General features: G+C 41.8%; 1 protein-coding gene across 2 annotated transcripts in view; it reads right to left on the reverse strand.

Annotated features, from left to right (window-relative positions):
* The window catches only part of TBC1D9 (TBC1 domain family member 9), an 84974-nt gene that overhangs the window by 60571 nt on the left and 3505 nt on the right, over nt 1-20898 (reverse strand). For both annotated transcript variants that reach the window (XM_084625364.1, XM_084625365.1), the window contains exon 2: nt 1555-1665. In XM_084625364.1, coding sequence (XP_084481490.1) covers nt 1555-1665 — 111 coding nt within the window. The remainder of the gene's footprint in view (nt 1-1554; nt 1666-20898) is intronic.

Here is a 20898-nt window from a genome sequence, read left to right on the forward strand (position 1 = left end):
GTTATACTACACCGATATCAAATTAAAATCCACTGGAAATTTGTACTAACAGGTGTGTGTGTGTGTGTTGGTGGGAAATCAACAGTTGATTAGCTGAAACCCTCTTTCAGTTACAATTACCATCAAAAGTGCAAGAATATCTGAATAAAAGCTATACAAAAAATTCCAGAGTGGATTCAGAGCAGGACACAACACTGAGATTACCCTGGTCAGACTCATGAATCAACTATTTCTAAGGATACACAGGGAGCGCCTTTTATTAGATCTACTGGCAACATATAATATAGTGGTTCTCTACACCAGGTATGACTGCCACTCATACAACAGTGAAGTAGTTTAGTTCAGATCCAATGGAGAGATCTGAGTCAGTGATGGTGGATGAATACTCATCGACCTCTGCAGGAAATGTGTATGGATCCTGCTCCCCAAGAGTTGGGTTTTCAGTCCAATGTTCTTTAATAGCTATGTGCTATTGAGATTTGGTACTGGATTACAAGGTGGCCAAAAATGACCCCAGCAACACAGAAGTATACCAACTGGTTTAGGAAGGAGGTGTAAGGAGAATAAGACTTCCCCACGTCTCTCTCAATTTTTGATAGAGAATATTCAGAGGCAGCCAGGAAAGTCTAGGGGTGGTCATTAAACAAGGTCTGACTTTATAAAACATCAGCAGCAAAGGTGAAAGATATTTTTTATCACATTAAGGCCTGATCTACACTAGAAAATTAAGTCAGCTTAATGACATCAGTCAGACATGTGAAAAACCCACATCCTGAGTGAAGTAGCTAAACCGACCTAACCCCCAGTGCAGACAGCACTAGGTTAACTGAAGAATTCTTTCATCAACCTACCTACTGCCTCTCCTGGATGTGGATTACCTATGCCAATGATAGAAACCCTCCTGTCGGCATACTTAGTGTCTACACTGAAGCGTTACAGCAGCGTAGCTGTGCCACTGTAGCATTTCAAGTGTAGACAAGCCCCAAACATGTCACCAGATGGCAAACTTCCCTCTCAAATTGAGATCTAGTAACCAGTTGAAAATTTGCACAATCAGTATGCAGTATTATCGGATTAGTAATAGCATTGCTGAATTATAGCAATGTGCTCTATATTCAGATGCTACTGTTATGATCAGGTGTGATCAAACAGATTCACAACTTATTTGGTGCTTCATATTTCACACTGCAGGCCTTAGAATTACATGTTTACAAAATGTTATTTCTGCTGAAAATCCTAGTTATATAGTAAAATAGCAATCTAAACAAAAACTCTAATGATAGAAGAAATGTTTTGCAGTAGGTCCTAAATTTTGAAAATCCAACATCAAAAATGCTTCAAAGTAATCATATCTATTTAACAGTGTTTCATGCACATACATTATGTGGCTTGCCGATTTCATAAGTACTTCCCCCAACAACAGACTTTCAGTTCCAGTTGATTAGTAAGGTATCACAAAATGACTGCACTTAGATGACAGTAACATTCCATTTGTTACATAGGACATGCCCCACTATCACCAATATAATTCTGTTTCAGTGTATTTGTTCTTACCACAGGCAACAGTCCAGTAAACCAAGGAGTCTGGCGCCTGGTAGAGGATTCGGTATGGTGCTACCCTAGCACTGGAGTCCAGCACAACATCCAGAGTGCCCACTAGGAGACCTGTGGAACAGGAAATTCTGTTGGTGAATGTTGCCTGCTAGATTATCTGTTGCATATTAAAATTACTACATGACAGATCATTTTTGCCAACAGGTAAAATATCTATAGTCAAAATAGATTTCAGCTTTTACACAGGAGTTGATGTTAGTTTAAAAAAGAAAACATACTAAAGAAGAATAAAAGTCTTTTGTTTCCTTTTTAAGAAAAAGCACATTTTAAAACGGTTATTTAGCTGTAGCTTCTCAGTTCCAAATTCTTTAGGCATTTCCTTAAGACCCCACAAGAGTTAAAATTTGGAATTGCAGGTAGGAAAAGAATAATCCAAAAATTTCCAGCACAAGTCATGTACTACATTCTCTGGAATGGCTGTTGAAAACAAGCCTGGCCAGGACTATACTTAAGGGCTATTTAATTGTGGTGTAGATGTTCAGGCGTGGGCTCAGGTCTAGGGCCTTACAAAGTGGGAGGGTCCCAGAACTCACGCAGCAGCCCAAGTCTGAATGTTTACCCCGCAATTAAACAATCCCTTAGCCCAAGCCCCATGAGCCCCCATCAGCCAGCACAGGCCAGTGTCTAACTGCAGTATTAGACACACTCATACAGTCAAACTCTTTTCAACAGCAAAGAGGAGAATAACTAACAACTTATGAACATATCAAGTAAGCGACATCAACAGTTGTGTATCAAGTTCTACTGGATGTCTCCCTGCCCTTAGGGTAGCTAAAGTTCTTCTAATCTGGGGTTTTAGAAGATATTCTGCAAAGGAAAGACAAAAACAAAAGCAAACACAAACAAGAAATGGAGGAATTGTTTTTATATTCTTGATTACATATAAAGAAGACATGGAAGATTTCCCCACCCTCCACAAGTTGGATTTCATCGGTTTTTGCTAGATGTTATGAGGAAGGAGGAGAGGGTGTCTCAAAGAGCAGTACTGTGAGCGCTCTTGCATTGTAGCAAAAGAAGGGTAACGTACCATTACCAATGGCATCCTTTCTCCAGGCATTCATTAGATACTCTACTTAAACATGAGTCAAAACAACAAGAAGCCCCAAAATATGAACACTAACATTCACTTCCCCTTTTAAAGTGCTCATTTTCAGTTTTGTGATGTCATCGTTGTACGACTTCTCCATTGTGCTTTCTTTCCTGGTAGACAAAACTGGAATTTCTAATGTGAAAAAAGAAAAGAACCCTTTCCTCACCCTTCCTCTTTTCTGGGACAAAGTATCCTTTCAGGCTCTCTTTAAACATCAGAAAGATACAAAGAGCACAAACCGATCGTTTTCCCTTTTGAGTTGCTTTTAAGTCCAAATGTCAATTAACATTTGGAATTATCCCACCCACAGTCAATGTACAGTGATTCGGAGACTTTCATTTGATGTATTTCAAACAAACTCATTTATAGTTCTTCCTGGGCCAGATGGGCTGGGAAGTAATCTTCTCCTCCCACTGCATTAATGTCCATCAGCCACCCTTTTTGTTTAAGGAGTCTCAATCATCATGCTGAAAACAGACCTGGATATGTTACCAGAACTTTGGCAGGCAGTGCTCAAAGGATGCATGCCTATAATAGAAGCTGAATAGAAAAAATAAAAGAGATACTCTCTATTAAACAAGAGATACTCCATATTAACTGGACAAGTTGGCGTCATTTGACACACCTTTGCTTCACAAAGTCGAACTTCTTATTTGACTTTTTGACGACTACTGTTTGTTGACCAGATAGCTTCCCGAAACGTTCTACAAAATACTCCTAGATAAGTTTCGACTCCATTCAAAAATCAATGGGCAAGAATAATTTAAATTGTTCCTCTAAAATGTGCATTATCTTGCACTCATCTACATTAAACAATTTTGCCATTACAACAACAAGGCCCCGATCCAATAAAGCCCTTAAGCACATGCATAGTTTTAGGCATATGCATGGTCCCTTACAACCTTAAAAGGTAAGCATGTAAGTGCTTTATTGGACTGGGGTATAGGGCAACATTTTCTACAAGCAAAAGTGAACTGCCAAGGGGCTTCTGCTCTGTATTTGCATTAAATGTGTTGAAAGTGTTGTAAAGCATGAAGAAGCTTGAGTGTAACTCCATGAATTTGCAGACAGTATTAAAAATGCAAGTCATGAGGCAATAGCCAAATGAATTATTTGTAGGCCATGTGTGCTCTCACTGTGATAAGCAGCACCGTTAAATCTCCTGATTTGGGCTGCAAATTCCCAACTTCGTGCAATTAAAAATTTCTCAATTTCTTTCCTGCTGCTGCTCTTCCAAAGCTTATATGGTGTGAGAGTGGTCCTGAGAAGTCTGCTACCACCGCCACAAGTACGTCACAGCTGAAATCTGAGGACACTGGAGGCAGCACAAGCCCATTGATGTGCTCAGCGGTGTCAAGTCAGGAAAATACCCTCCTCTCTAACTCATTCTCACTGAGCTGTTGGAGATGGGGGAAAGAATAAAAATTATGGCGTAGGGGTGCTGAATCCTTTTTAACTGGAGAAACAGATTGCAGAGATGCTACTGCTGGTGAGGCTAGGGGAAGGAATATTCCTAACACTCCACAAAAAAACAGAGGATTTCAGTGAAGCTCTTCTTTTCCAGATCTTCACTCTTAACAGGTATTTTATGGTTTATTTATAAAACTGAACACAGTATTTTGATAGCAAGAAACATTGCTTAGAAATTTGGTGTTTTTTTTTAAATAATGTGGTTATTCAGATGTTATGAAGCCAATTAATATTGCCTGTTCAAATCTTACAATTACCCTTGAAGGCTGTCCTTAAGGAACTGCTCCATTTTACTCCATAGGTCAGTTTTTTTAGTGCAGGAAGGTGATGCAAGCAGAATGAAATAACTGTTTAAATTGATTCTCTCTCTCTGAAGAGCCTTGGAATGGAAGTGATTGTATTAATTGTTTATTAAAAAAAAAAGTCTATTTTAACCATCTCCCAGTTTAACAACTCATGACAGAGCAAGTATATTCTGCTACATAATAGCAATGAATAGATTTGAGAGTTCAAACGAAAAGATGAAATTGAAAAAAAAAATCTAAAAATATACTTCTTAATTCACATTAAAACCCTCATTTACCCAAAATAATGTATGACCCTAATCATGGTTACATCCTCTTGCATGAGTTAATCCTTGAATTACACAGCCATTTTTATATCCATGAAAAGTTATGGACAAACATGATTACTGTTTGGACTTTTGTATAGTATTTCAGAATGTTGTCTGTTAACAGAAACCTTACAACAAAATAAAGAGATTTCAATTTCAGAGTACTAAAAACCTATTAACCCTTATTCATATGACTAGTTTTCGTTGTGAGCAAGAATTACTCGAGTAAGGGTTTATAGGCTCAGCCCCATAGTAATTAAAATGAGGGCCTTGATCCTGCAAGCACTCACACAGGTGAGTAGTTTAATGCACAGAAATAATCCCATAGACACAGATGTTTACAGGATCAGAGCCTGAAATACTACACTGATTCTGCAAGTTACTCTGTGTGGGCAGACTGCACTTGCATGAAACCTCATTAATTGTAAAAAGAAAAGGAGTACTTGTGGCACCTTAGAGACTAACCAATTTATTTGAGCATGAGCTTTCGGCATCCGATGAAGTGAGCTGTAGCTCACGAAAGCTCATGCTCAAATAAATTGGTTAGTCTCTAAGGTGCCACAAGTACTCCTTTTCTTTTTGCGAATACAGACTAACACGGCTGTTACTCGAAACCTCTCATTAATTGTAGTTGTCAGTCTGCCTGGAGCCAGTTGTGGGTCAGAGCCCGAATTAGCATTACAGGACATTATTAACTTCCAAATAAACATATAAAACCACACATTCTCTCTCCTGAATATTTTGATCTACTATTGTTCAAAGTAACTTCTAAAATAACTACACATGAAAGATACTAGAGGAAAAACATGTTTCTCTTTTTTCAATTTACTTTATGCTCTTGACAACACGCTGCAGCTTAAGGCCTTGTCTACACCTAGGCTGAAATACTCAAAGACACCTGAGAAATGTATTTAAGACAACTTAAGCCCCAGTAGAGTCATCTATAGTCACAATCACCTCTTGATGGGGGTGGATTCACTACAGGGACAGAAAAAGCCCTTTCATCATTGTAGCAAGTGTCTACACTACACTACAGTGGCGTCAGTTTCCTCTATTTGTGTAGCTCTCTCACAAAGCAGGAGGAGAGGAAAAGCACTTACAAAAAGCAGAAAAATATAGTTGTAAAACCAGAAAAATTGGCAGGGGGAGTCAGGCGAGGCCCGAGCTTGTAAAGTGTCAAAATAAACCCCGCTGGCCGACACCCTGAGAGCCCAGGGCTACAAGGTCCAGATCCACGCCCTGATCGTGGGAGCCTTGGGCGCGTGGGACACCCACAATGAGCCAGTGCTGAGTGTGCACGGAGTTGGTCAGCGCTACATCCGGCTCATGAGACAGCTCATGGTGTCCGACACCATCAGGTGGCCCAAAGACATCTACATGGAGCACATCGCAGGACACAGTCAGTACCAGGTCAAGTAACTGAGACCGTCAGCCAGAAAAATAACCCACTTCCTTCCCTGATGAACCAAGGGATGCACCCCACCCATGTACTTATGTGCTACACCAATACAGACTTGGACTCTAAATACATTCTATGCGTGGTGTACCCGAGCCCACCTATCCACTGACGTTTTTAAAACTCCCGCATCCCAATCTGGGTCTATGCTGGTTATGTACGACGTATGTATCTTATGAACCTTGTAACCGAAACTTGTATATCCTTTCATAATTTAAGCCTGACCCCAGATGTACAGTATCTTCCTTCCTAACTTGTGTACATTTGATTTTAAACATTAACTTTAATAAAAAATTTCAATCCAAAACTACTTTTAACTTATAAAAAAAATATCAAGGAAGAGATCTGACATTGTCCTTTTAAACTATTCTCGTACCCAAATCTCTCAAAATGTCCCTTAGTTTGAGGGATGTCGGTAATTTTAGACTCCCAAGTTCCCTACATTCTTCACAAATTTGGTGTCCCTTTACCTTTATTGCTGAAAATTACTATATCAGAAATAAAGAATCATGAAATTGAGGTTATAGAAAGAGTTATTGACACTAAAGGAAGGAATTCTAGAGCATTTTACATTTCCTGCATGAACAATGTGTGTGCCCACTGCACAATGTGTCTCACATTTGGGCCTGGCAGGTTGAGAGACATGCTAATACTATCATGGGAGACTGACAAGATACAGAGATAAGAGACTAGTCTGTACTGGCTTATTTTATTGCACTTGTGTCCTTTACAGCCAAATAAAATAATTCATTTTCATAGATTTTAAAGCCAGATTAGATTATCTGACCTTGTGTATACCATAGACCATTAAATTTCACCCAGTTACTGCTGTACTGAGTCCAGTAACTTTTATTTCATTAAAGCATATCTTCCAGAAAGACATCCGCTCTCGATCTGAACACAGCAAGAGATTTAACAGAGACAATCCTGATTTCATTGTGATCCCCTCTTTCGTGGATCTGTAGACACTGCTGGCTTGGTTTTCAGAAGTGCTGATCACCTACCTATCCCATAAAAACAACTGGAGATGCAAGTGCTCAGTACCCTGGTTGGGAGAAGAAGAGAGATGAGGGGACAGGACATGCACGTCTTATACTACTGCTATATGTATAAAAATAATATCATTAAGACTAAAGCTTGATAGGTCTTCTGATGTTTGGATACTCAAATATGCTAACACCTATTATAGCAGTTGAGAAATAAAGCAGTTGAGAAATTTACAGAAATAAAAATTATTTGCATGTTATTAAGAGGACAGAGATCAAACCAAAGTCTTCTTGAAATGTTTGCCATGGACAATGTTTCTCAGCCCCATTTTTTGCCTCTCTTTAAGTATATTCAATAATTACATTTTTAAGTAAAAATAGCTTCTGCAGATTTTGATGCAGCAATTGGTGTTTTGACTGAAAGCATATTATATTCCATCTAAGCAAGTTTTTAAAGACAGTCCTATAGAGTAATCCTCCATTTGTTTGGTTTTATGAAAACTTTATATTTGAAGATGTACACATGGGCGCACACAGTCCTCTGGCCTCCTCCCCGTCTTAGGGTATGTCTACACTACGAAATTAGGTCGAATTTATAGAAGTCGTTTTTTTTTAAATCGGTTTTATATATTCGAGTGTGTGTGTCCCCACAGAAAATGCTCTAAGTGCATTAAGTGCATTAACTCGGCGGAGCGCTTCCACAGTACCGAGGCAAGCGTCGACTTCCGGAGCGTTGCACTGTGGGTAGCTATCCCACAGTTCCCGCAGTCTCCGCTGCCCATTGGAATTCTGGGTTGATATCCCAATGCCTGATGGGGCTAAAACATTGTCGCGGGTGGTTCTGGGTACATATCGTCAGGACCCCATTCCCACCCTCCCTCCCCCCGTGAAAGCAAGGGCAGACAATCATTTCGCGCCTTTTTTGTCTGCTGCCAGCCAAAGATGTAAAGGATCGATGGAGTGGGTCAGAACAAGAAATAGACCAGATTTGTTTTGTACTCATTTTCCTCCTCCCCTGTCTAGATCACACTGCAGTCAGTCACAGAGAAGGTGCAGCGAGGTTAATCTAGCCATGTATCAATCAGAGGCCAGGCTAACCTCCTTGTTCCAATAACAACGATAACTTTGGTGCACCATTTCTTATTGGAACCCTCCGTGCAGTCCTGCCTGAAATACTCCTTGATGTACAGGCACACCCTTTGTTGATTTTAGCTCCCTGAAGCCAACCCTGTAAGCCGTGTCGTCAGTCGCCCCTCCCTCCGTCAGAGCAACGGCAGACAATCGTTCCGCGCCTTTTTTCCGTGCGGACGCCATACCAAGGCAAGCATGGAGGCCACTGAGCTCATTTTGGCAATTAGGAGCACATCAACCACCACACGCATTATCCAGCAGTATATGCAGCACCAGAACATGGCAACGCGATACCGGGCGAGGAGGCGACGTCAGCGCGGTCCCGTGAGTGATCAGGACATGGACACAGATTCCTCTGAAAGCATGGGCCCTGCCAATGCATGCATCATGGTGCTAATGGGGCAGGTTCATGCTGTGGAACGCCGATTCTGAGCTCGGGAAACAAGCACAGACTGGTGGGACCGCATAGTGTTGCAGGTCTGGGACGATTCCCAGTGGCTGCGAAACTTTCGCATGCGTAAGGGCACTTTCATGGAACTTTGTGACTTGCTTTCCCCTGCCCTGAAGCGCATGAATACCAGGATGAGAGCAGCCCTCACAGTTGAGAAGCGAGTGGCGATAGCCCTGTGGAAGCTTGCAACGCCAGACAGCTACCGGTCAGTTGGGAATCAATTTGGAGTGGGCAAATCTACTGTGGGGGCTGCTGTGATGCAAGTAGCTCACGCAATCAAAGATCTGCTGATATCAAGGGTAGTGACCCTGGGAAATGTGCAGGTCAGAGTGGATGGCTTTGCTGCAATGGGATTCCCTAACTGTGGTGGGGCTATAGACGGAACCCATATCCCTATCTTGGCACCAGAGCACCAAGCCGGCGAGTACATAAACCGCAAGGGGTACTTTTCAATAGTGCTGCAAGCTCTGGTGGATCACAAGGGACGTTTCACCAACATCAACGTGGGATGGCCGGGAAAGGTGCATGATGCTCGCATCTTCAGGAACTCTGGTCTGTTTCAAAAGCTGCAGGAAGGGACTTTCTTCCCAGACCAGAAAATAACTGTTGGGGATGTTGAAATGCCTATATGTATCCTTGGGGACCCAGCCTACCCCTTAATGCCATGGCTCATGAAGCCGTACACAGGCAGCCTGGACAGTGGTCAGGAGCTGTTCAACTACAGGCTGAGCAAGTGCAGAATTGTGGTAGAATGTGCATTTGGACGTTTAAAGGCGCGCTGGCGCAGTTTACTGACTCGCTTAGACCTCAGCGAAACCAATATTCCCACTGTTATTACTGCTTGCTGTGTGCTCCACAATATCTGTGAGAGTAAGGGGGAGACGTTTATGGCGGGGTGGGAGGCTGAGGCAAATCGCCTAGCTGCTGGTTACGCGCAGCCAGACACCAGGGCGGTTAGAAGAGCTCAGGAGGGCGTGGTACGCATCAGAGAAGCTTTGAAAACCAGTTTCATGACTGGCCAGGCTACAGTGTGAAAGTTCTGTTTGTTTCTCCTTGATGAAACCCCCCGCCCCTTGGTTCACTCTACTTCCCTGTAAGCTAACCACCCTCCCCTCCTCCCTTTAATCACCGCTTGCAGAGACAAAGTCATTGCTGCTTCACAGTCATGCATTCGTTATTCATTCATCACACAAATAGGGAGATGACTACCAAGGTATCCCAGGAGGGGTGGCGGAGGAGGGAAGAAAAATGCCACACAGCACTTTAAGCACAGCACTTTAAAAGTTTACAACTTTAAAATTTATTGAATGACAGCCTTCTTTTTTTTGGGCAATCCTCTGTTGTGGAGTGGCTGGTTGGCCAGAGGCCCCCCCACCGCGTTCTTGGGCGTCTGGGTGTGGAGGCTATGGAACTTGGGGAGGAGGGCGGTTGGTTACAGAGGGGCAGCAGTGGCAGTCTGTGCTCCAGCTGCCTTTGCTGCAGCTCAACCATACACTGGAGCATTCTGGTTTGGTCCTGCAGCAGCCTCAGCATTGAATCCTGCCTCCTCTCATCACGCTGCCGCCACATTTGAGCTTCAGCCCTCTCTTCAGCCCGCCACTTACTCTCTTCAGCCCGCCACTTACTCTCTTCAGCCCGCCACCTCTCCTCCCGGTCATTTTGTGCTTTCCTGCACTCTGACATTATTTGCCTCCACGCATTCGTCTGTGCTCTGTCAGTGTGGGAGGACAGCATGAGCTCGGAGAACATTTCATCGCGAGTGCGTTTTTTTTTCTTTCTAAGCTTCACTAGCCTCTGGGAAGGAGAAGATCCTGTGATCATTGAAACACATGCAGCTGGTGGAGAAAAAAAAAGGGACAGCGGTATTTAAAAAGACACATTTTATAAAACAGTGGCTACACTGTTTCAGGGTAAACCTTGCTGTTAACATTACATACATAGCACATGTGCTTTCGTTACAAGGTCGCATTTTGCCTCCTCCCACCGCGTGACTACCCCCTCAACCTTCCCCCCTCCCTGTGGCTAACAGCGGCGAACATTTCTGTTCAGCCACAGGCAAACAGCCCAGCAGGAATGGGCTATACTGAGTGTCCCTGAAGAAAAGCACCCTATTTCAACCAGGTGACCATGAATTATATCTCACTTTCCTGAGGATAACACAGAGAGAGAAAGAACGGATTTTGGTTGAATGCCAGCAAACATACACTGCAATGCTTTGTTCTACAGTGATTCCCGAGTATGTGTTACTGGCCTGGAGTGATAAAGTGTCCTACCATGAAGGACGAAATAAGGCTGCCCTCCCCAGAAACCTTTTGCAAAGGCTTTAGGACTACATCTAGGAGAACCGCAAATGCCAGGGCAAAGTAATCCTTTCACATGCTTGCTTTTAAACCATGTATAGCATTTTAAAAGGTACACTCACCAGAGGTCCCTTCTCCGCCTGCTGGGTCCAGGAGGCAGCCTTGGGTGGGTTCGGGGGGTACTGGCTCCAGGTCTAGGGTGAGAAACAGTTCCTGGCTGTCGGGAAAACCGGTTTCTCCGCTTGCTTGCTGTGAGCTATCTACAACCTCCTCCTCCTCATCATCTTCTTCATCCCCAAAACCTGCTTCCGTATTGCCTCCATCTCCATTGAAGGAGTCAAACAACACGGCTGGGGTAGTGGTGGCTGAACCCCCTAAAATGGCATGCAGCTCATCATAGAAGCGGCATGTTTGGGGCTCTGACCCAGAGCGGCTGTTCGCCTCTCTGGTTTTCTGGTAGGCTTGCCTCAGCTCCTTCAGTTTCACGCGGCACTGCTTCGGGGCCCTGTTATGGCCTCTGTCCTTCATGCCCTGGGAGATTTTCACAAAGGTTTTGGCATTTCGAAAACTGGAACGGAGTTCTGATAGCACGGATTCCTCTCCCCAAACAGCGATCAGATCCCGTACCTCCCGTTCGGTCCATGCTGGAGCTCTTTTGCGATTCTGGGACTCCATCATGGTCACCTGTGCTGATGAGCTCTGCATGGTCACCTGCAGCTTGCCACGCTGGCCAAACAGGAAATGAGATTCAAAAGTTCGCGGTTCTTTTCCTGTCTACCTGGCCAGTGCATCTGAGTTGAGAGTGCTGTCCAGAGCGGTCAGAATGGAGCACTCTGGGATAGCTCCCGGAGGCCAATACCATCGAATTGTGTCCACAGTACCCCAAATTCGAGCTGGGAACGTCGATTTAAGCGCTAATCCACTTGTCAGGGGTGGAGTAAGGAAATCGATTTTAAGAGCCCTTTAAGTCGAAATAAAGGGCTTCACTGTGTGGACGGGTGCAGGTTTAAATCGATTTAACGTTGCTAAATTCGACCTAAAGTCCTAGTGTAGACCAGGGCTTAGAGAAACCACATCCACATGAGTGGACACTTGTAATTGCACACAGACCCTTAGACAAAGAGGGTTTCATGTGAAGTAGAACAAAGGTGACTGCAAGATCAGGGACTTGGACTCTCTGGCAACATTTTTTGGTTATCTAAAACCAGGTTAGACACGGTCACCTGGATGATGAAGCACAGTAGCCCTTCAAACCTTAAAGTCATTGCATGATACAGCAACAGCTGTCTATTACACAAGCTATTTGTCAAAAAGCTGAGGACTACAGCAGACTGTGAAACTTCCAGTTCAACTTGCAAGTTTTAACTCAGTGATTTTTTGGACTTTTCCATTCAATCCCAATGATCCATTACTCCCACAACATTCAGTATAATAGGCATCCTGCACAAAGAAAAACTGACTCTTACTGAAGACATACTGAGCTGCCATGACTGATTTCTCACTGAGTATGGTCACTAGGGCCTTTGTGGAGCCATGATCGTAAACTGCCATAGTAACTCTCTGCAGAGGATTCATTTCAGGACTATGCAGAGCTCTTCTTAATTTGCATAATTTTACATGTGGCCTACCAAAATAAAGATAACTCACATTTTTCTTTCTTAATATTTATTTTAAAAATTTCCATCCATTACTAAAAAAAGTCAGAATCACTCTACAAAAATAACCATAGTGTACAATCAAATGGACAATTTTCAGGTCATCTTCAGTCAAATATTTATTTTTTTCTATTGCAGTTTAGTATGTAAATCTTTAAGACATAAGAGCAAGTCCAGCACTACATGTTGTATCAACTAAACTCAAACAGAATAAAGATTTAGCCAGATTGTGATGCTCCCCCCTCACCCCTTCCATCACATTGGTGAGCACTACTCAAACGAACAGTCCCATTGACCTCATCGGGCCTACTTACAGAACCACTCGCTTCTATGACTGGGGAGGAAGGGGAAGTGTCCCAAACTGACCCTAGGAGAGCATGCAAAATCATATCACTTCTTAGTAATTTTTCAAAACATTCATATTACTTTTCAGTGTGACGTTTTAAACACTAAATAAAAGACGTACAATCAATGGCCTCCCAATACATGAAGTGTGTTGATGGTTCCCTTCTACTATACATCGTGAGCCCATAATGGATACTTCTGTAAACAGTAATTGTTAAAGACCCTGTCAGAGCTGCGGACAACTGCACCTGTATTTCTCCCTCCATGGCCAGCAAGGGCACCCACTTTTAGTCTTCTGGCTCCCCCCAGCCATCACTTCTCTTGGGCAGAGATTCGCCTCTCGCTCCCGACGATTAGTTTTTTTCAGGCTACACAATTCCATGCCTTCACTGTAGCAGCGAGCCAGAATGCCTAGACAGGCCAACTTCAGTGTTTTGCTTTCTCTTCAGAGACTATAAGCGGTGTAATTGCCCAAAGTTACAAGTTACCACATAGCTCTAAGCAAACACATTTATTAAGCTGAAAGCATTAGAGAGAAAACATTAAAAACAATAAAAAAAAACCTACATGCATCTTAATAAGACTACCAGAGATCACCCACCCAACTCCAACAACGGGGTTATTCTGTGGTCATAAGTTCATAACAGCTTTATCTCAGGACAGTGATCCCTCAGGAATGGGTGAGGGCTAGTCTACACTGGCAGCGCTTTAACGTGGCTTGTGTGGTCGTGGCGCAGCGCTGGGAGAGAGCTCTCCCAGCACTCTAAAAAAAACCCCACCTCCACAAGGGCGCAGCTCCCAGCGCTGGTGCACTGTCTACACTGGTGCTTTACAGCACTGAAACTTGCTGTGCTCAGGGTGGCGTTTTTTCACACCCCTGAGTGAGAAATTTGCACCGCTGTAAATTGCCAGTGTAGACAAGCCCTATGTCTTTCCTTTATACAGCTTTGGCCTTTGATCTTCAGATTCCAGGAACAGATAATCAGCAGAAAAGAGGCCCTTCCTCAGGGCACAGCTTCAAAAGGCTGTGTGCCTGCATAACTGGAGGTGGGAATTTGCATTCACCTCCCCCTAGAGATTTTCCAGGCAAACCACTTGACACTGTTTTTTCAAGTCCATTCTTGTCTGACCCATTATTCAAGATAGTCCTTTGAAGTTCACACTTCCAAGTGCTCAAAATAATATATTACCTTTGCATTCAATACAGTGGACTCCACAGATACTTAAACTTAATTCAGTAAGGTTTTTCAAGGCTATTGCAGGAAATTGCCCCGTCATACTCCCAGTACAGTTGCTAAAGATGTAGGAAGCTCCACCAAAGGATTGTGTAGGTCTGTAGAACTAACTACTTTGTCACCCCTAGAGGCAATCTTTGATGAAGCTATGCTGATTTACACCATGACCTGGCCCTAAGAATTAAATTTTGTAAGATTTAATAGGCTGTGAAGAGTTGTCCTAAAGCTTGGATGTCATTAGCTAGGTTATAAAAATAGTGACTCACAACAACAACAAAAACAAAATAGCCAAGACATTCAGTATGAGAAGATAATTTTAATTTTCCTTAGTCACAACAATGAATCATTATTTTCCCCTACTTTTGCAAGGCAGTCCTCGTGGCTGATTAGGTAATCAGCTCACTCATTTATTTTTATTACAGGAAGAGGTCCAATGACATACCTGTTAAAGGCCAGCGTAAATACTCAAAGCTCCATAGTTAATATTATGATACAAATCCAATTTGCCTTACTTGTGTGAGTAGTTCTATGGACTTCATGAATGACACTAGATCAGTGGTTCTCAACCAAGAGCACACGTACCCCTGGGTGTATGCAGGGGAGTCTTCCAGGAGGGCACATCAACTCATCTAGATATTTGCCTACTTTTACAACAGGCTACATCAAAAGCACTAGCAAAGTCAATACAAACTAAAATATCGTACAATGACTTGTTATTGTATACATATACTCTGTACACATATACTGAAATGTAAGTACAATATTTATATTCCAATTGATTTATTTTATAATTATATGGTAAAAGTGAGAAAGTAGACAATTTTTCAGTAACAGTGTGCTGTTTTGTATGCTTATGTCTGATTTTGTAAACAAGTAGTTTTAAAGTGAGGTGATACTTGGGGGTATGCAAGACAAATCAAACTCCTGAAAGGGGTACAGTAGTATGGAAAAGTTGAGAGCCACTGCACTAGATTAATACATTGATGCCATTCTCAAAAAGTTAAACTTCTACTAGTTGGAAAACTGAACATTCTAGTCTGACAATAGTGCCGACAGTGTGGTCTAGAAGCAACATCCTGTTGAAGGTGGCAAGGACTGGGTTTAACTTTTGAGAAGCAAGGAAGGTGCTGAGATTTCTACCAGGGTGCCATTCCCACATTCTGCTTGGGGAGGAAGTGTCGCAGCAACTGGCTAGGTGACTGATAGATATGAAGATTCTGTTTGAAGAGGACTATGTTAATGGGAACTAGGAATCTTTCAGTTCCGCATCTACAGCATCCACAGAGCACTTTGGTGCATGGGCTCACACCCCATAGTCCAAACCCTGGGGCAGTGTAGACAACCCCTTAGAGAAGAAGAAACCCTTAGATTAGCAAAGCCTATGTCTTCACTAGCAACATTAAAGCGCTGCCGTGGCTGTGTAGTTGTGGCTGTAAAAAAAAAAAAAAAAACCACCTCCACGAGGGGAGTAGCGACCAGTGCTGGTGCACTGTCTACACTGACACTTTACAGCGCTGAAACTTGCAGCGCTCAGGGGTGTGTTTTTTCACACCCTGAGCAAGAAAGTTGCAGCCCTGTTAAGCGGCAGTATAGACGAGGCCTAAGGGCTTGCCTAAAAGGGAATGTTTTACCAGTAATTATACATTTAGCTTGAATTCCTTCCCAGGCAACATCAACTAAGCCCAAAAAAATAACCCCACCAACACAAGAATAAGAGAGTTCACATGGGGGTTATACCGATCTAACTATATCCATTTAAATTCATACCTTAGATTATACAAAACCAAACCAAACACCCGCCTCCCCCACACAACATATCTTCCAATGTAGACAAGATCTAATCCCCTCTCAACCTTCTGTTTTAAAGTCTTCTACCCATGTGAATGCTTTCAGTGCCTGCCTCTGCTGCTGTTCACACCTTTTTCCCCAAGCAGTCTTCATATGAAATTGACATGGCTCAACAGTTTACTTGATGACCACAGGCTTCTGAATATCCAAAATGAAACTGACCTAAGTCTAATTATTTTCACTCTGCTGCTGTTTGGCAAAGCTACTAGCAGCACTGGAGCAGTCTGGCTGCAAACTGAGAAAGACAAAACTGAATTTACGTCCATGATTGTCTTTGTCAATGCTAGGTGCTACATAGCATTTTAAAATGCTATCACTTGTTTCCCCAGTGTAGACAAACCCAGAGTATGTATAGGCACAATAACTGCAGATGCCTTTAAAATTACATCAAAAGGGGTGTAAGAAGGTCTGGTGGTCTTTCCACTGAGCCCCCAGGTATCTCCAGTTTAATAGACTCTGATGCAGACATTAAGTCATGAGTGATATATTAGAAGTATATGGGTTCCAGACGAAAACCCAACAGACCTGCTAAGTTGTTTTTTTTCCCCCCCTTTTAAATAAGAAGTGGAGAGGGATTGGGTGCAAGGAGTGAAGAAAGAATATGGCAGAAGAGGGAATATTAGTCTGGGTGTGTGAAAGTTGACAGCTGATTAAAATCAAAGTTCCGATACTTAAACAAACACACTCATATGCCTCAAGGAAATAAATGGTGGCCTACGTATGTGCAATATGTTATTTGCACAAACTGTATTATTTCATTTCAAGTTGCATAAAGCACATGTTCCTCATCAAAAACTATGTATCTACTGAGTTTGAAATATAAAATCCTAGCAGTCTGTGCTAAACAGGAATGAAAAAAACAGGTGCAAAATTTGCAAAAGCATGAAACATCTTTCATAGAGTCAGGTGACAAGTTGGACTAAAGGGTGATTTTTCAAAAATGCTTTCAGTATCTACAAATAAAGGTTTATAAACAATGCTTTCCTCAATCACAAGAAATCCTTTAGTTGTACTTGGGAGGAAACTGTATTCCTTTTCCAAACTTGGGGTATCATCATCATCTTGGCATAAGCTCAACAGTACCACATAATGGTACTGTGCACGGTAACAATGACACTTTCATTTCATGTCACTTAAACTTGGCATTCACCAACAAGAACCAGTCAACCAGTCTCTTCCCATTCCTACTTTCCAATGGAACAGCGACAATCCTCATTCCCCACTACAAAGAAATATTTGGTGAGAACAGACAGACAATGTTACACCAGCAAAATCAGCCATCTACCAATTAAGTACTAGAAAGATCTTTGGCAACATTTTCTGGACTTACAGTACTACTTCGCAGCTTGCAATGAGCGCTTTCATACATGGGGTGATCCAGCTGCTAACAAAAATACTTGATTTACAAAACAATTCATACCACAGACATGACTCTTGAAAACAAACACAAAATCTGCTACTTGCCTAGAGATCCAAACATACTTTAATAATTGGTCCCTTTAAAAAAACAAAAAGCAACCACACTTCATATCAAGCAACCACATTTTTAGCAAAAGGAAGATGCTTCTCCTCTTTTTTGTTTATATAAATCAGCCACAGAAACCACAACCCCGGACTTTCTACCTGTGCACTTTATATGAATGTGTTTAATATCCAGAGTCTTCTCTTTAATCTATTTGTTGTGTTAAAATTAAGCACTACATTTGAAGGAAAAAAATCTGGTTATTTCATTTATAAATGCCTAAGGCATGCACAGGAATTTTATATCAAGGATTGAGCTCTGTGCCACCATGGGGAAGATCCAAGTTCTACTTCATCTCTCAATCTCTCACTGCCCAACTACCCAAGGGTGAAAATCCCATATAGACATGTGACCCTCACAGGGAAGGAGCACTTTGTGCTGCCCAACCACAACCACTTTGTATCCAACTAGGTCTGGCCAAAGATCTCTTAGGTCAAGAGAACTGGTTGCTGTCAAATTGGGAGAAGAATGGAAATCTGAAGTGTGGAAAAACAGAAGATGTCATAGGGATATGGGGGATCCCTACCACCATCGAGGAAGATAATACAATAAAGGTCTTTGCCATATTGATGAACAGAGAGAATATCAAACTCCATGTCTGAAGGTCAGACACTTCATAAGACATACCGAAAAAGCTTGCAAACCTAGTATAAAAAGTGACATGTGATTTCATTACGAACAATGTTAATCAAACACTGATTTTTTTTTAAAACCATGAAAATAAGCTTTTAGTTTTATCCTGAAATATTAATGAAGTGATTCAAGATAAAGGGTGAGTTTACAGAGCGGCTATTAAAACCCAATTTACCAAAAGCCATTTCCATTCCCGCTCCCCCCCTTATTGAAAGAAAAAAAAACCTCAACAACTCATATCTTCTATTAGGGCTTTTCTGCAAAAGAAAGTTGCGGTGGTATAATCTAAACTGATTTTTAAACCCATATAGTTACACTGCTACAAAAAGCTATGTGGGTTAGTATATGAGTTCAGAAGAGCAATTTTTACTAAACCAAAATAATCAGTTTAAGCTATTAAGTTATTATAATTTATTATTTGTATTGTGGTAGCTCACAGGAGTCCCAGTCCTTGACCATGGCCCACTGTTCCAGTCACTGTGGGTATGCCTAGACTGCAGCACACCTGCAGCTGGCCTGGGTCAGCTGACTTAGGCTTGTGGGGTTTGGGCTGTGGAACTATAAAACTGCAGTGTAGACACCTGGACATGGGCTGGAGCCCAGGCTCTAAGGGTATGTCTACACTGCAGTTAAAAACCCACAGCTGACCCAGGTCAGCTGACTCAGGCTTGCGGGGCTTGGCCTAAGGGGCTGTTTAATTGCAGTGTAGACATTTGGACTCGAGCTGGAGCCGGAGCGCAAAGTCTACACCGCAATTACACAGCCCCTTAGGCCAAGCCCCATGAGCCTGAGTCAGCTGACCCAGGCCAGCCTTGGGTGTCTAACCACAATGTAAACATACTCTTTGCTAACATAACAAAAAAAGTGGTCCCTGTCCCAAAGAACTTACAGTACAAGTACCAAGCTAAACCAAAATAAGCCACTCATACCAAAATAGGAGTACCAAACAGGGGTTTGCGGATAGTTAACATTCACACCTTTAGTTATAGTGGTGCAACTTTCTTGTGTTAACAAGTTCTTCTTTTAACTAGTCTGCAAGTCAATTGCCATTTTAAAACCTAAGGCAAAACTTCCTCGTGTGCCAGTACTGGGGAAAACAGGTCATCAGAAGTCATCACAAGAAGGAAAAACAAAAAATGTTTGCGTCTTCAGGACACATTTCTGAGATAAACTGTGTCTCCTTTTTAGCATGAAGAATGCAGATAACTCTACCATGGTGAAAACCTTATATACACGATATTTTCAGTTGTCTAAGTATGAATGATTTGTTTTCCCACAGTGACCACCTCAAATTTTACAAACTGTTATTTGATGCCATATCCACTGATGGACTATATTTTCGGGCATGTAAATGGATAATCTAACCAACCTAATTTCAGAACTGTGTCACTGCAAACAGAATTATGAATGAAAGAAAATATTTCTTTAAGCAGTACCATCCTGCTAATTACACTTGCATGTTTCTTTAAACAGGGGCAGATAACTGCTCTGAGAGTACAGTACTATAGTCACAATTTCCAGGATTTCTAAGGGACCATCCCAAATGTGATCAGTTTTTCAAGATACATCCTCTATTGACTGTGTAAAGTTTCAGTGGAGACTAGGTGGGTGAGGTGATCATTTTTATTGGACTTCTGTTGGAGAGAAACACAAGCTTTTGAGCTTACACAGAGCTTTTCTTCAGGTAAAGTTTCAATAGTTTATACTCTAGGTAGGGGGACACTTAGGTTTCTAAAAGCAAAAAAATTTTAAGAGTATTTTAGTCAGGTTTACCTAAGTATATGACAAAGTTAAGTGGTGCCAAGAGTTCTCTCAAGATATATACACTAGAAAAGTTTCATTTCCCCCTTGATTGGTTCTAGATTGCAAACACTAAATTATACTATAAATTCTTTGGAGTAAAGACTGTCATCTTCTTGAGTGGATCTACAGCACCTGTCACACTGGGATCCTGTTCCTGATTGAGAATTGTGGGCATTACCACTAATACTAATGATTTTATGAAGGCTATTTTTATATACTATGCATATTTGTTTAGGTATGATCCTATCAGCAAGCAGTATCCATATCATCTCATGGAAAAGGCTACAAAAATATTTCTTGCTAAACAAAAACAAAAAATCAAAAGCCTAAAGATAATATTTCAAGTGTGAAGAACTGCTAGTAGTAAAGGAAAGATTTAGTTACTTATTACCATTACCACATTCCCAGGTGAAGTGCAATTCAAGGCAAGGCACATATACAAACAAACATAATTGAACAGCAGTTTACAACAAATATATGGGACTGTATAGAAGAGTTTGTCATAGGACAATATGCACTATATATTGTATACTATATACACTGGTGTTCACGTGGTTCACTTAATGGTATACAATACATCTCAAGAATCAAAACTCCAGAAGAGAACATCTAACTTCAATACCCATTTTTTCATGTTCTCTGTGCGTGTATCTATCTTCCTACTGTATTTCCACTGCATGCATCCGATGAAGTGGGTTTTAGCCCACGAAAGCTTAATGCTCAAATAAATTTGTTAGTCTTTAAAG

The sequence above is a fragment of the Lepidochelys olivacea genome (genome assembly GCF_965140295.1).
Source record: "Lepidochelys olivacea isolate rLepOli2 genome assembly, chromosome: 4".
Taxonomy (NCBI): domain Eukaryota; kingdom Metazoa; phylum Chordata; order Testudines; family Cheloniidae; genus Lepidochelys; species Lepidochelys olivacea.